We start from the raw sequence: 15,743 nt of genomic DNA, 5'->3' as shown, positions 1-15,743 counted from the left end.
TGTCTAATACTATTTTTTTCCCCAGTTCAAAGGTGTATTTATTTTTTATTTAGTTCAAGAAAATCCATGTTCATTGTTGGGGAGCAAATAGGAATTTAGTGCTGGCACGTAATGAAGCGTCATGCAGATGATAAATAAAAACACAACTATAAGCCTATGTAAAACTTGTGTAACTGCTAATGCTTGAAGGGGACACAGCCTTCCGCCCTCCCTAGCACAGTAATGCACTCGTTGCTTCAAGAGGCGGCAGTGGTCCAAGCCGTGTCAAGGTAAAGCAATGTTGTGAAGTGCAGCTTCAAGGGATGTGACTTATCTGCAAGGTGTCACTGATAAAGCTCCTCGTCTCTTAAGAGACACGATGGGCTTCATTGCCATAGCAACTACTTTAACTCTGCTCCACTCCTATGTCTTACAATTGGTCAAACCGGCCTTTGAGCTGTGCTTTGCACAGTCGCTGTCCAGCTCCAGGCTGCTGCCTTTGTGTGCTGTAGGGGCTGACCCCGACCCTCGCGATCCCTGTGCTGCGAGGAGCAGCGCTGCTCATGCACCCACCTCCCGCTCCTCAGGCGGCAGGATAACGCTTGCCTGGTTATCCATGGTTATCCCTGGTTATCAGTGGTTATCTGCAGTTGTGCACCTGTGCCTCCTGTGGGCAGCAGAGCCCCACCGGACAGCCCAGCGCTGAAGGGGAGATGTTGCACTTCGGACACGCTGCTGGGATCCCATGAGCTTTAGATGGGCAAGAGCAACATCTGCTTCCTGGCGGCGGTGGGATCCGGCTCAGTCCAGGATCGCTGGGATCCCACACAAAACACTGTTCGATCAGCCCTCGGTGCAGCGTCGGCAGCTCAGGCGGAACTGCACCTTTCTGAAGGGACTCGGTGTGTTCGGTGTATTTCACCTAGACTCCTCTCCGATTTAATTTGGGGGAAGAATCTGTTCCCGTTTTCCTAAATGTTTCCTCTCCTTGCACCCCTCTTCCTCCTTCCCCCTCCAAAACGACAGAGCTTTGGGATAGTGTTGATGTTTATACATTTTACATCTATGTATAAGGACATGAAACTATGTATATTAATCATATTTAAGCAACTTCAAATCAGTGTCTGCTGTTTAAAGCCAACAGAACAGTGTAAGTTTCAAGTTCAGTAAGTATTGTATAGATATAGCTTAAGTTCAACTGATAACAATTGTCCATAAAATGTTACCAATGATGTAAATTATTTTTAATAAAGAAAATTGTATCACGAAGCAAGCAGATCACAGTTCTCATGTGTTACCATCTATTTTGAATAGCTAGTATAGAATACACTTAAAATGGTACTGTAAGTATGTATAAAAGGTGGGATGAATGAGGAAAAGGGTATAAAATTATGCAAAATGTTTTTGTATTTTTGTTAGGGGTATCTCACCTTTGGGCTCCCAAAGCATATTTGGCTGGTGTAGAAAGAGTTTTGTGTTAGCTGAGCTCCAGATACTAGTCCGGACATTACATCAAATACTTTTTGAATAACCCATTTTTTTTCTTCAGGAAAATGTCTAATTTAGAATCTAGATCAAGCCCTGTTAAACCAAGCTGTTGGCCGATGTTACAGCTGCGGCGCACAGAGCTTACAGCTATGACAAGATCTTTAGAAGTTATTTAGGGGTGTCCAAGCTGAGGACTTGCTGTCAGAAGGGGATTAGCCCTGCACCCGACACAGAGATGCTAGATTATGCAAGTCTGATCTTTCGTACAGGGAATGAGAGGCCGAAGTACAACCCGAGTCCCGTGTGTTGCCTCACCACCTCTGTGGCTTCCCACCAGGGCACAGGGCTGGCAGGAGGAGCACAGAAGCCTGTAGGTCTTGGCACTTCTGTCAGGAAACTGAGGCAAGATTAACAAGGTACAGATCTGCAAAATGCATTGTGATTTTGTTTACAGAGAACGAATATATTCTGATTTTTCTGTAACCTACGTATCATAAAGTCATGAGCATAGCAAGAATGCTTTCCTGTTACACCAGCCGTGTTCCAGTGAGATAAACCTTCAGAAATTCAGAGAGGGCACCCTAAATATTTTCGGGAGCTTTTATTCTTGAAAAAATATGCTTGTGCCATTCCTGAGGGGTGGGGTGGGGGTGGAGCAGAGTGAAGTTGGTAAAAATACTTGTTAGTTGCTCAACGGCTTTGTTTAGTAATGTCTGTTTGGAAACCATGGGGAAAAAATACAAGGAACATACTTGTTTCTTGGGGAAACTGTTTCCCTTTTCTAAATTCCCTAGTCGATTAAAATAGCGTTTTCAATTTTACATCCTTTATATTACAAATTACACTTAAAAATCGAGATAGAGCATTCTTAGTAACGGGTTTATTGAAATCTTTTTTTTTTTAAGCTACAGTAAGCCTTTCCTAAATACTTTTTTCCCTCAGATTCCTAATGCTGCCATGGTGGGATCTCATCTATTGTGGAAGATTACTTCGTTTTTATTATTATTAATTAGAAATTATAGAGGAGATTTATATCTTGATTCTGAAAGTTAGTATGTGTGAGGAACTGCGGTTGGTAATTACGTTAATTAAGTGCGTAACTCTCCACCGGCCCGGGCTAAAGGGCGGGCGGCGCTGGGCCTCAGCCCCGCCGGGGGAGTGACCTTCGGCCGGGGTGGGGCGCCCTTCCCCCGCGGGCCCCGGCCGCCGGCCTGCGAGCGGCCACCGCCGGGCCGGGCCTCCCTCCCCGCCGGGCCGGGCCTCGCCTCCCTCCCCGCCGGGCCGGGCCTCCCTCCCCGCCGGGCCGGGCCAGCGCGCACAGAGGCCGCGACGCCGCTGCGGGGTTTGAGGCGGGCGGGCCCGGGAGGGGGCGGGGCCGGCGGGGGCCGCCCCCCGCTCCGTGTGCTGCGCGCAGGCCGCGCCGCGGGGCTGCCGGGCGCGGGGCCGGGGCCGTGAGGCGGGGCTCGCCCGTAGCCGTGAGCGGGGGGCGGCTCGGGGGGGCCTTGGGGAACCCCTGCGCGCTGTGGGGGGGGTGCCGGGAGTGCCGCGTGTCCCGCGGCCGGGCAGCCGCCCGCCCGCCCGGCGGGGGTGCGCGGTGTGGCCAGCACGGGAACCCCCCGGTGTCCGCACGCGTTTGGCTGTAGCTGCAGCCGGCACAGGTGCGCCACGTCCCGTCTCTCCTCTCCCCAGAGACGCGATGTCCGCTGGAAGCGGTCGGCCCCAGTCGCGCTCCAAACCCGCGCTGGGCGAGCGGGAGGCGGCGGCGCTGGTCGAGCGGGTGTTCGGGCTGACGGTGTCGTGGGTCCAGCCACTCCCCAGCTACGACGACCAGAACTTCCACGTGCGAGTCGGGAGAAGCGAAGACGCGGCCGAAGGTGCTGGCGAGTACGTCCTCAAAATCACCAATTCAGAAGACAGCCAGGAGCCGGAGCTCATCGAGGCGCAGACCCGCGCCATGATGTTTCTCAGCGCCGAAGGCTTTCCTTCGGCTACGCCTCGCCTCACCAGAGACGGGAACATCATGTCTCTGGAGTCAGGAGGTGAGTAGTTAGCGCCTCTGCTGCACTGCTGGCACCCCTAGCTTGGCAGCCGCTCGGTGTGTGGCGTGCCATGCACACACGGGAGTAAAGCTCTGGGCTTACTTTTAAAAATTAATTGGGTGACCTGTAGGTCCAGCCATAATCCAAATTTAGATGTGGATTTAAATCCAAATCCAAAGCTGTAGTCCAAACTTAGAATACCAGAAGCAAAGCAAAGAGGGTAATAACTATGAAAGCACTCAGGAAATAACTTCGGTATAACCAATTGGAGAAAACATGGATTTGACCTGTCAGCGCACAAGAAAAGGGAAAAAAAAAAAGCCTTGTAGGCCAAATGATGTTATAAACTATTTGCCTGCAGAAGGGTGTAAAATACAGCTCAGGCCCATCTGTGATGCCAGAACAAATTGCTTTAACAGTGCTTGGAAGAAAAATCATGTTGACATTTTGCTTGTATCTCCACTGTAACTTCCATACAAAAGCTGGGATTCCTGAGACCTCCCATTCTGCTGTGAAAGCTGTAAGGGGGTGTCTGCAGGCACTGGGGGAAACCGGCTGTATCAGTCGGGTCCAAGCACAGGGACTGGAAGTCCAGCATAGACTGCAGGTGTGTGAAGGTTTGCACATCACCATGCAACATCCTGGTAAACAAAATCTTTGAATGAAATCTCTTTTATCAGCTACGTTTGATGACTTCTGCACTGGGATAAAGCTTTTTTGCCTCTTGCCATAGCTACTGCTCAGTAGCGTATACTGAAGCAACTGACTGAGCCTCTTTGTGCCTGTTAGGTACTGCGCCTGGGAACAAAAAGTACATGGTCAGGCTGCTGACTTACCTGCCAGGTACACCTGTAGCAAAAATTGCTACAAATGCTCAGATTCTGTACGAGATCGGTAAGCTAGCTGCCAGTCTGGATAAAGCTCTCTCAGAGGTGAGTTTTTGTTGCTCTGGCCTCATAAACCTCTTTCTCAATTAACTTCTCGTTTGTATTCCTTTTTCTGCTTGCTGTCTGCTTTCCCGATCTGCAAAACTGAAGTCGGTGCAGGCAGATATCAGTTAAGTCATCCTTCAGGTGCCAGCCTCCAGGCTGGCTGTTATCAAAGCATTGCCCGGAATAACGTGACCAGTTAACGCTTATGATGTGGTACTGGTGATCCTTTTGCAACGTGTTTTTGTACCACAAACAGGGAGATAAGTATTTCTTTTTACTTAAGCAAAACTCACCTGTCTGGTGTTTCAAACGTGGCAAATAAGGGAAGTGAACTCTGCGGTGCTCAAATTAGAAGCATGTGAAACTTGTTTTAAAGCATTATTGTTTAGTGCACATCAGGCACAGCTGGCTGATCTATTATTTTGAATTAATTTTGACTTGCTCTCTTTCTCCTGGTCATTTAACATTGGTAGCAGTTGGTTCCTTCTCCACAATACCAGCTGTGCCAATGAACAGAGATCTGTGACACTTCTCTCATTTGCACCACTTCCAGTCAAATAATTTTAATGTACAGTAAGTTCTTTCTTTACTCTGGAGTTATACGGGATAATAAAGCTGATAAATCAGCCAGTAATTGAGTTTGATACATAAAAGGATTCCTGCATTATTTATTGACTTTCATTAACCTTTCCTTCTTATGTTCTGGCTATCAGCTTCAGACAATTATGAAATGTGAATTGCCAGCTTTACTAAGCACTTTCTTAAATTACAAGAGCTCCTTTCAATTGGGAAGGATAATTTACTGTCGCCTTCCAGCATTCTGGTTACGCTTTTATAATGTGATTAAAACAATTTATATAGACCAGCTAGCCTCAAAATATGCCTGTTACTTTTCCTGCAAAGGAGAAAATAGTTGATGAGAAAGCAAATTTTGACAGCAAAGGCTCTTTATGCCCTTAACATACGGATTACCATCTACCAAGGTTTGTCATTTAAAAGAAGGAAAATTACAATCGTTACTGTCAAAAGTTCAAAAGATCATTGACACTAAAAATAGTACCCATGGTATTATGTTTTCTGATGGCAGATCAGAACATACAGCCTATCTTTTCTACCCAGTTAATTTACTTTGCCAACTTGATAGCAAAGCAATGTGTCATGCTTTTGTTTTGTGCACAAAATGGTATTCCACCACTTTCGCTGGTGGTGTCTCCTTTTGTTTAGGTGTGCCTTGTGTTCTCTAAATGGAAGTGAAGTTCATGGCTGTAAAGCGACTGTCTGTGGCTTTACAGTAACAAGGGCTCATGACTTTTCCCTTCACACACCTGGTAGCCTATTTATAGCTTGCTGGAACGCCAGCTTTGTGCTGGGAGGATTGCAGCGGTTGCTTACCAGGTGGCATTCTTCCTTCCAGTGTGGTGCTTTAAAGCGCCACATTAGGGACCCTGCACTGACAATCATTTAGCTACCTTTAAGAGCCTTAATTACAAGCATAGGTTTCTTTTTAAGAAGCCAGCTACTCTTGTGGGAGGTTTTTTTTATTTGCCCTATGCACTGGTAGAATCTGGCCCGTGAGCCACGTTAATAGGTGTGTTAGAGGATTCAAGGGTAGGTGTGATGTGCAGTGGGAGAGATGCTTTTCCTCCCCAAGTGTCACTTTCCAAACCACCTTTTCAATTTGCTAGGGGGAGAGAGGTTAAGGACCTTGTTTGTTTAAAATATTTAGGCCACCTGGCTGTACAAAGGCAAATTTTCATAAGAATAAAGCTCTGCCCAGTATCTCCATAACGCACTCCTGTCATCAGGGTTTTTCACGTACCAGCTGATGCTAAGGGTCATCCCCAGAAGCTGCTACCTTTGAACACACAGAGTGTGCCTGTTCCCAGCACACTGGCAGGTTTTGTGTCTCTCCTGCTCCGACTGCTTTCCATAGCACCAGCTGTACAATCCAGGCTCTGCCAGTGTGGGACTCCAGCCTTGGCAAGGCCTCAAACTCGCTGCATAATGTCACATTGCAGAAAGTCAGTACTGATTTTAAATTAAGTGATTAATGTGCCTAGGAAATGGGGAAAAAAACATTCCATTCAGGTTGTATGTAGAAATCAAGATGCTTGCCTTAATCATTCCTTAGGTTATTCTTTTACTTGTTGTCAGTTACAGTGCTTTTCAGTGAGCCCCATTAGGAACCGGTTAAAATTAATAGGGGCTTTGAATCAAGCCGTGCAATCATAAAAACCAGGATTTTTACTTATGGCCTGTTTTATCTTGTGCTTTTTTCCAAAGAAATTCCATCATCCATCAGTGAAAAGTCTGCATCGAGGTCAGTTCATTTGGAACCTGGCAAATGTTCCTCTTCTAGATCAGTACATTTATGCCTTGGGCCAGAACAAATACCGTGAAGTTGTGGAACAAGTTATTGAGCAGTTTAAAGGGAAAATAATACCCAAGCTAAGCAGTTTTCGAGCCTGTGAGTATTTTATTCTCATTGTAATTTTGTTGAACTGAGACACTGAAGTTTCTTACAGGAGTTTGGGTCTGTGGAGAAAGAAGCAAAGAATTGTCTTCTTTACAGGGTCTCCTTTGTCCCTAGCTAGATAAGTGCAAATATTTTGCTGACTGAACACAGCACAGAATAAGCCAGGAGGAATGTGCTGTCCACAGTCAGTTCTTGATCTTTCTGATGAGTTTGCTTCCAGCTAAGGTGATGATTGTCATGCCGTTACATCAGCTTAGTAAGAATATATGGTGTACACTACTTCCTTTCAGAAAGGCCAAATAACTGTTTAATCATATTTTTGGAATTCAGCTGACAGTGATGTTGATCACTTGAGAGTTTGTTGATTTGAAAACTGCTGTTCTGTGTTTGGAAAACATGTGGCATATCACAGGTAGTACCGGGCCAGAGTAAGATGTGGTGACGCTCCCTTTGTCAGTTGGTGTCCAGTCACCTGTCATTGGGATGGAGGCTCCTAGGGAAGCAGTAAGGCTGTGAAAGGCAACACTTGGTGCTGAGGAAGACTAGTACGGTTTTGTGGTTGAGTGTTAGTCTGAGCCTATATGCATCTTCTCAAAGCTGTTTCACTGAGAAATGGGGAAGAAAACTTAAAAAAAAAAATAATAAAAAATTGGATTCTACTGTTTAATACTTATTAAATAGTTTCACTTTCTTCTGTGTTTAGGTGTCAATCACGGAGATCTTAATGACCACAACATTCTAGTAGACTCTACTTCTGCTTCCCTGGAGAATCCTCAGTACAAAGTGTCCGGCATCCTGGATTTTAGTGACATGAGTTATGGCTATTACGTATTTGAAGTTGCAATAGCCATCATGTACATGATGATCGAGAGCCCGGATCCCCTGAGTGTGGGGGGCCATGTGCTGGCAGGGTTTGAAAGCGTCCAGCCACTCACAGGGGAGGAGAGGGGGGCCCTCTTCCTCCTGGTCAGCGGGAGGTTTTCCCAGTCCCTTGTCATAGCGGCCCACACGGCGCTGCTGTACCCGGAGAATAAGGAATACCTCATGATCACGGCCAAAACCGGGTGGAAACACTTGGTGAACATGTTTGAGGTGGGCCGCGAAGCCGTGGAGAAGGCGTGGTTCGAGACTGCCGAGGCCTACGGCCGCCCCGCACCCTGACGCCCGGCTCTCTTGCAATAAAGGCGGTGCCGCCCGTGCTGCAGCGCGTCCTCAGCGGTCTGTACGCGGCCGGGGGCGGGCCGGGGGCTGCCCTGCCCTGGCTCCAGCGGCCCCGCCGCGGCTGGCAGAGCCCGGGGCGGCCGCGTCTCCTCACAGCGCCGGGGGGCGGCTGGGGCGCGGGAACCGCGGGAGCGGCGGGAGGCGGGGCGCTGCGCGTGACGCCCCTCCCCTGGGCGGGGGCGCGGGCACACGCCAGCCCCGCCCGGCGGGTGGGAGGGGGAGGGGCCTGCGGCACCGCGCCGGCGCGGCGGCCATTTCCGACGCAGCGGTGAAGGCTCGGCCGCGGCGGTAGCGCCCGCTTCTTCCCCGCCGGCCGGGACCTGCCCGCCCGCCCCCTCCGCCCCGCCGCCAGTGAGTGAGTGAGTGAGTGAGTGGGGGGGGGGAAGGGAGCGAGGGCCGGCTGGGGGTGGGGTTGGGGGGGGGAGGGAGCGCGGGCCGGCGGCGGGGCCCTGGACGTGCGCAGGGGGATGACTCTGCACTGCGGCGGGGCGGGGCGCCGGTAACGGCCGTGTGGTGTCTTGCAGGCCCGCTCCCGGCCGCGCGGCGCGACCCCGGCACCATGGTGAGTGGCGGCGGCGCGGGGAAGCCTGCCCCGGGGCCCCGCTGAGGCGGGCGGCGGGGCTGGGGCCGCGGGCGGAGCGGGGTCCCCGGGCCGGGCCCGCCTCCGTCACGGCCCGGGGCGGGGGGGGGGGGCAGGGTGGCGTTTAACCAGCTGTTGCTTCTTACAGTCTCGAAGATACGACTCCAGAACGACCATATTTTCTCCAGAAGGTATTTCTTAACCGCACACTTTCAAGTAAACTCTTGCCTGTTCTGTCAAAACTGAGTAAGGAGCCGCCTGCGCAAAGCATGGCCGTTTGTAGCGGGTTCCCATCTACACGTGAGTCACAGACTCTGCTCGCCCCGGCAGCGGCGCCCCGCGCTCTCTGAGCACCGGGGGTCCAAAGTGGGGGCTTCCAGGTGCATCCCAGCTGGAGCAGCAGTGAGACCGTGCCCGTGCGTGAGCCATGCCTCCTGCCGTGTTTCTGAACTAACCTGAGCAAACCTTCACCGTCTGCTTTTTGTTGAAGATGGGTGGGTTTTGCTGTTGATCTCTCCCAGCCCCCACCCCAAGAATGCATAATATTCCACAATCGCACCTCACCTTGCTATTCTTATACATGCTGCAACAAGTACATACAAACCATGTGTTCCTGTTTCTTAGATGGGATGGACTCTGACTTAATATTTTCTTTGATTATTGAAAATCCATTTTGGCTCATTCTACTATAGCAGGGTTCTGTAGATATTTATTTTTTTTTAAAGAAAGGGATTTTTTTCCACATTGGTGATGACCTGTATTACCTCATCAGATTGTCACTGTCTCCCTCCTCCTCTTCAACCAATTAATTTACTGTCAACTGGTAACAGACCAAAGAAGTAAGACTAGGGTATACAATAAGCATCTGTCAGATTCTTGCGAATTTAAGTGATCTTGCGTACTTAGTATTGTTCAATGTTACTTTTTTGATGATGTTACTAATTTAAATCCTTTCCTAGGTCGCTTGTACCAGGTTGAGTATGCAATGGAAGCCATTGGACATGCAGGTACTTGCTTGGGAATCCTAGCAAATGATGGTGTTTTGCTAGCAGCAGAGAGACGCAACATCCACAAGCTTCTCGATGAAGTGTTTTTCTCTGAGAAGATATACAAACTTAATGAGTAAGTTGAAATGATGATCAGCAATCCAGTGATGTTACCAGTAACAAAACACTGCTGTTACTCAAACATTTTAGCATTGCACCTGGTTTTATTTTATCTGAAGTGTTAGTATGCTTTTTGTTCGGATGTTTTAGAGCAATCTGACTATTCTGTCCTCGTACGCTTCAGTAGTTCCCTTAAAGTAGAAGCATCTCTTCTTTTTTTTTCTTCCGCACCCCCTATGTCTAGGAGAATTTTCTAGGTGGAATAGCTCATTTGTTGGTCCTTCCTGATACAAGATAAAGTTATTGCAGCAGTTAAGAAAATCAGGAATTCTTTGTTTTGCAAAATACCATTCAAGGGGGCAGAATAAAGAATGCACACAAAAATCACCATGCTGTTTCAGCTCTGCATCCTCTTCTAAGTTTTTCTTTTGTGATTCAAAGAGAACAAGATAATTAGGTAAAACATGCCTTAGATTTCTTGGCCACAAATGTAGCAAAGATGATGTATCTCCCTGTTACGCCTTCCTTTTTAGCTCTCTGGGAGTTAAATTTGTGATGTCGGGGTGAAGAGCGTTACGGATTATGCTCTCTTGCCTATCAGGGAAGTAGAGCTTTGTCCTTGCCAGAAGGTGCACATAAAACAAAATTGCTTTTCACCCTGTCAGTTTCCCATTCTGTGTTGATCCTGAAAGCAGCTAGAACTGTAGGAAGTGCTGGATTTTCAAGGAGGCAGTGTAACAGTGTAGTGGAGTGCTCGCCTAGGCTAGTCCTTCCATATTCTGAAGAATTCTTAAGATCACTTGGAAAAAATAACCTGGATTTTTTTTCTTGAATCCTTTCTGTGTAGTGAAAGCTTTGTAGCAAATACCGGTTTTGGCAGAAGAGACCTTAAATTAAGAGCTAATGAAACAAGCAAGGATGTGAGGTGCTGTTTTTCTTATGATCAAATCAAGATCACTTAAGTTTCAGTTACACAAATGCAATGTGTCAGCCAGCATCTTGCACTGAAGCCCTGTCACATCTATATGATGCACTTTTCTCCTTCCGTATTCTGGTATGCTGTGTCAGGTGGCCTACTGATAGGCACTTGCATGTTGCAAACATCTCTTGAGAAAGACATTCAAGATTCAATCACCTTTGGCATGATCCTTTTCTCGGAACTATATGTATATTTAACATACTGACCCGCTTACTTTTTGCTGTCCGCCTGTGCTCTTGTGCAGCGGTTAAATAATATTTTTGGCTTACCCTAAAGGCAGGAGCTGATGAATCTGTTTTACATGGCAGCTAATAGTTTTGATCAGAAAAGCCCAACAGTAGGTGTTCTGCGTGAGCCACTCTATGAAACTGTGACTATTTGCTGGACATTGATAGGAATTCAGTTAATTTGTATGTTTTTATTGCAGGGATATGGCTTGCAGTGTTGCAGGAATAACTTCAGATGCCAATGTTTTAACAAATGAACTGAGACTGATTGCACAGAGGTAGGTTTGCTCATAGTTAACATGGTTTTACTTGTCTGCATTGTCAGATTCAGTTCTGCCTATGTATTAAATAAAAATGAACATGCATTTAGTAGAGCAGAAGTAGATTGTTTGAAATAAAACAGCTAGTTCAAAGAGGCTCTAACTTAGGAACTTGTTTCTTGTTAAATGTGGTACAGGGTAGTCAGCAAAGCAAGTTTTGAAAACTTTTTTTTTTTTTTTTTTCCCCCTCTTTCTTATTAGGTATTTGTTACAATATCAAGAGCCTATTCCTTGTGAACAACTGGTAACAGCACTATGTGATATCAAGCAGGCTTATACACAGTTCGGAGGTAATGAAGTGTGATGAGCCACCCTGCTTTTCAATGTCTAAAGAATGATTCTGTTAAGTCATTTGAAGCATCTCAGTCTCTGGACAGTTCTACCAAGTTCTTCTGTAACAAGTTATACTGAGAAAAACAATAGTCATGTTTAAGAGGAGGGTTGAGTAGTCACTGTTACTGTTTTGCTGCTGAAGGTGCTACTTTGTAATGATGGAGAAATTGGTGGCTGGGATTGTAGCCCATCATGTAGAATGCTTTTGAGTGCGCTTCAAATTGAGTGAATGCCCTCAAAAGACTTTCAGCGTTGTGCTGTTACGCTGGATGGGCCCAAAATGAATCACAAATAAGATTATATGTAGGGGTATAAATATTGTAACACTTTTTTAAAAAACTTTTTCTGTGGATCGAGCAACAGGTTAGAAAATGATGTTGTAAGTAGCGTTCCTTAGTACATGAACTGATGAGCTGGTATTTTACATGTATCTAGGGTGAAAGAATGACCTTTTTATGTACCTGACTTTTGACACTGTTGTTACAGATTTGCTAATAAGTTAAGATTGATTGACTTTATTTGATTTTATAAAATCATTTTTAATAGAAATATAGAGGGATAAGAAATATATTTGCACAGTAAAAGCTGTTAAGAAATCCTTTGTACAGTCCTGTACCAAGGCCAGAAGAATGGGTTAGAATCAGTGTTTAAAACTTAGGTAATAAATTTAGGGTTTGAAAGGTTTCTTTGTAGTTAACTAGTCTTCCGTATGTAGAGAGTGTATTGAAATGTCAGAATATAGAATTAATGGGAACTGGGGAGAGTCGACTGGAACAACTTGTAGTTACCTGCCAAGAAAACATGAACTTTAGTAAAAGGTAATTCCGGCAGGGGGAGATCGCGACCATCGACTCATGTACCACCTACACAAATCGTACCCCAGACCCATTTCTGGACCTTTCTAAGCTCTACTGCGCAGAATCGGATCTAGGAGGATAATATGTTAATGATTTTTTGGAAATATTCATGCATATTCATTAAGTATTCATGCATAATCATGATAAGTTCTATCTATGGTGTCTGATCATGAGAAGACTCACTCACGCACCCGGCCGTTAATAAAGAAGTGTCTGCTTATCTACATCACATTGGTGTCGATAAGTTCTTCATTCCGAGATTTCGGTAACACTGTGAAGTTACACGCTTTAACAGCTCAGCTACACGCTTAAAATATTAAGTTGTGATTTGAAGTTCTGAGATGATAAATTACCATTTGTGGAGACAGAAATGAGCTGTTCTTAGGGTTAAATGAAATAAATCTCTGCTGCCCCCACACGACTTAGAAAGAAACGCTGGCATCCTTATCTCAAGCAACAGAAGTGCAGAACAGTCTTGTTAAATCCTAGTTCACAGGAATAGATTTGAAAAAACATCAAAGAAAATAATTGTCACTTGTGACCAATCTTGTTAAATTTAGATTGCTAATAGCCTTCTTTTCAACAGGAAAACGTCCTTTTGGTGTTTCATTGCTGTATATTGGCTGGGATAAGCATTATGGATTTCAGCTGTATCAAAGTGATCCTAGTGGAAATTATGGAGGGTGGAAAGCTACGTGCATTGGAAATAATAGTGCTGTAAGTTCTGGGTTTTTTTCCTTTCAAAAAGTCAAGCGAAAAAGAAAGTGTGAATTGCACTGCTTTTCACAAACACTAATTGAACGGAGTTGTTGATTACTAGTGCAGAATGGAAATAGGTAACTGTAGAAATCTTGCTGTTACTCGTGTAGTGATATTATCTGGCAAAAAGCAACTGTTTGGTTGATTGCCCAAAGATACCTTTTTAATTTCTGTGACGTTTGTAGGCAGCTGTGTCAATGCTAAAGCAAGACTACAAAGAAGGAGAAATGACCTTAAAGACCGCGCTTGCATTGGCCATTAAGGTGCTAAACAAAACCATGGATGTTAGCAAACTCTCTGCAGAGAAAGGTAAGCAGTTTGCTAAGACGGGAGCACACCTTTTGCTTAAAAAAAGGAAATGTCGCGAATGTATATGCGCTAGATGGGGTTTATTGGATTTTTAGTTGGACATGAGAAACATTTTTAGGAGATGCAGCAGCTCTCAGCCTTGGCCTTTCTAAGAACCATAGAGTGGCTTAGCTGAGGGTGATCCATCTTGGTTGGCTCTGGGGGCTAGACCACTGCTCCGGGGTCGCAGGCCTCATTGGTGCGGTAGCAGAAATGGCTGTGTGTCTGGTAGAAGAATCACTGGAGAGGTATTAATGTGCTTGTGTAGGCTGCTGTGGAAGAGGACTGCTGCCATCTGGCTTGTCAGTCAAGCTTTGTAGAGGCTGTACAAGAGCCTTCTGCTTCGTTGTCAGTTGTAACTGTAAATCTTATGCTTCTGATGATTGCTTTGCCTAAAGCACAAAATGTAATGCCGCTGTCTGTTCCATATGTTTCAGTTGAAATTGCAACACTGACAAGAGAGAACGGAAAGACAGTAATAAGGGTTCTGAAGCAAAAGGAGGTGGAACAGTTGATAAAACAACATGAGGAGGAGGAAGCAAAAGCTGAACGTGAAAAGAAGGAGAAAGAACAAAAAGAGAAGGATAAATAGAAAATGAAATCAAGTGTTCTGTAGATAATATAGGACCTGCTTCAGTAAAAGATAGTCCGGATTTCTGTTTTGTAGAAGCCTACAAATATGCCATGGTGGACCCAGAATTACTTTTGATGAACCAGGTCCTTAATTGTCATGCAGCTAATTAGTTTACTGCTCCTTACATTGACCAATAATTGCTTTAATTCTTGGAACACTCTTTCTTTCATCTTCTCTTTTTTATTACGGAATAAAATTTAAGAAGAATAGTGATGAGTGTCTTTATTTCCTCAGTAATGCCTGGATCTGCACAATCTTGAGGGATTTAATCACTTTAAACTATTAAAACAAGGTATATGCTAGTTGGTAAAGAACAAATGTTGTGTTAGAATTGTTAGAATTTTGTGTGTATGTGTGGGGTTTCCTTTTAAAGTAGTGAAAAGGGCTCCTAAGTTTGAAAAATCATTTCACAAATACAGAATTAAAGTGTGCTGGCATGCCAAGTTTTAATTTTGGCCTATTTTGTTCTATAATGGGCTATATCAAACTGATGGTCTTGCAAGCAGTAGTGTTTTAAACACGCCCTGTAGCAAATGTGTTCAGTTTATCATAGCCTTTCATGAGCGCATGCGTTTTCTAAGAAGTTAGCCATGTAACACTATCTATATTCACACAAACTAGAAAGACATTTTACAAAGGCCATGTGAAAATGTTAAACAATCTTGTCAAAATACAAATTAGGTAAACAGAATAGTGCGTGATTTTTCAGTCCGTGTTGACTATTTTACATTTTATCTTGAAAGCAAATTGAGATGTTTTATATTTAGTTGAGTGTTGCTGATACTTCCCCAGAGAATTCTGTTCCCTTCTCTGACGATCAATAGTCTAGAAAACTAACCCATTAACCACTTGAGAAATAATAATATTTGTGCATGAATCAAAGTTACCATAATTTCTCTTCAGATTGTCCCTATACTGAATGCAAAAATAATATGATTTTCAGATTAACAAAAGATCTTACAGTTCTGGACAAAAAAAAAAAAAAAAAGGATCTGGAGTTAATAGAAGAGATGGAAAACAAGTTACTGAAAATTGTTTTGCACCCTTTCAGTCATCAGATGCAAACTGAAAAGCTCACTTGAGTGCCATGCTGAAATGAGGCCTTACCTTCTGAATTTCAAACTGTGACACTGGTGATCCAGCCCCTTCCTGCTGCCCCTGGATTGTGCTGTCATGTAGCTTTTGGGGTTGTTTTGTTTTGGGGAGCTTTTATGGTGTGTGTTTGGGTGGGTTTTTTTTAATCCCGAAGGATAGCTGGTATTTACAGGATTTAATATGACCATTTAAAGAAATGAGTGAATCTATACAGTGGTTTATTTTTAATCTATCCCATGGACTTTTGACTGGTAAAATGTACTTTGTCAACATGGCCAGAAATTACCTTTAGTCTCCACAAAACCCATTTTTGAGCTCATTGCTGTAAGATTCACTGTTGAGAGCAGAGGGAAGGAATCTGACTTGAGGT

At 45.1% G+C, this 15,743-nt stretch overlaps 2 protein-coding genes across 6 annotated transcripts; both read left to right on the top strand.

The window, feature by feature from the left end:
• Positions 1-1,772: 1,772 nt before the first annotated feature.
• HYKK (hydroxylysine kinase) lies at positions 1,773-8,118 on the top strand. Of its 3 annotated transcripts, none has more exons than XM_056344949.1 (5): positions 1,773-1,883; positions 3,159-3,506; positions 4,296-4,438; positions 6,722-6,905; positions 7,618-8,118. In XM_056344949.1, the coding sequence occupies exons 2-5, from the start codon at positions 3,164-3,166 to the stop codon at positions 8,073-8,075; spliced, it is 1,128 nt and encodes a 375-aa protein (XP_056200924.1). In that variant the 5' UTR covers positions 1,773-1,883; positions 3,159-3,163; the 3' UTR covers positions 8,076-8,118. The 3 variants fall into 3 exon arrangements, with proteins under 3 accessions (XP_056200924.1, XP_056200927.1, XP_056200925.1); XM_056344952.1 differs by lacking the exon at positions 1,773-1,883 and adding an exon at positions 2,791-2,809; XM_056344950.1 differs by lacking the exon at positions 1,773-1,883 and adding an exon at positions 2,819-2,942.
• Positions 8,119-8,362: 244 nt separating this feature from the next.
• Positions 8,363-14,487, top strand: PSMA4 (proteasome 20S subunit alpha 4). Of its 3 annotated transcripts, none has more exons than XM_056344953.1 (9): positions 8,363-8,486; positions 8,660-8,697; positions 8,864-8,906; positions 9,675-9,837; positions 11,228-11,305; positions 11,549-11,637; positions 13,124-13,254; positions 13,482-13,605; positions 14,082-14,487. In XM_056344953.1, exons 2-9 carry the CDS (start codon positions 8,695-8,697, stop codon positions 14,234-14,236), a joined length of 786 nt encoding a protein of 261 aa, XP_056200928.1. In that variant the 5' UTR covers positions 8,363-8,486; positions 8,660-8,694; the 3' UTR covers positions 14,237-14,487. The 3 variants fall into 3 exon arrangements, with proteins under 3 accessions (XP_056200928.1, XP_056200930.1, XP_056200929.1); XM_056344955.1 differs by having other exon boundaries at positions 8,399-8,490; XM_056344954.1 differs by lacking the exons at positions 8,363-8,486; positions 8,660-8,697; positions 8,864-8,906 and adding an exon at positions 9,046-9,209.
• Positions 14,488-15,743: the final 1,256 nt, after the last annotated feature.

Source organism: Falco biarmicus, chromosome 7, assembly GCF_023638135.1.
Source record: "Falco biarmicus isolate bFalBia1 chromosome 7, bFalBia1.pri, whole genome shotgun sequence".
Lineage (NCBI taxonomy): Eukaryota > Metazoa > Chordata > Aves > Falconiformes > Falconidae > Falco > Falco biarmicus.
Note: the sequence above shows the minus strand (reverse complement) of the source record. Positions and strands in the feature narration are given on the sequence as shown.

Bases quoted from the DNA above. Each gene is read 5' to 3' on its own strand.
- PSMA4 (XM_056344953.1), top strand. The intron at 8,907-9,674 runs GTATTTCTTAAC...ATCCTTTCCTAG, and splicing joins GACCATATTTTCTCCAGAAG to GTCGCTTGTACCAGGTTGAG. The intron at 13,255-13,481 runs GTAAGTTCTGGG...TGACGTTTGTAG, and splicing joins GCATTGGAAATAATAGTGCT to GCAGCTGTGTCAATGCTAAA.
- HYKK (XM_056344949.1), top strand. From the start codon at position 3,164: ATGTCCGCTGGAAGCGGTCGGCCCCAGTCGCGCTCCAAACCCGCGCTG. The intron at 3,507-4,295 runs GTGAGTAGTTAG...TGTGCCTGTTAG, and splicing joins CATGTCTCTGGAGTCAGGAG to GTACTGCGCCTGGGAACAAA. The intron at 6,906-7,617 runs GTGAGTATTTTA...TTCTGTGTTTAG, and splicing joins GCTAAGCAGTTTTCGAGCCT to GTGTCAATCACGGAGATCTT.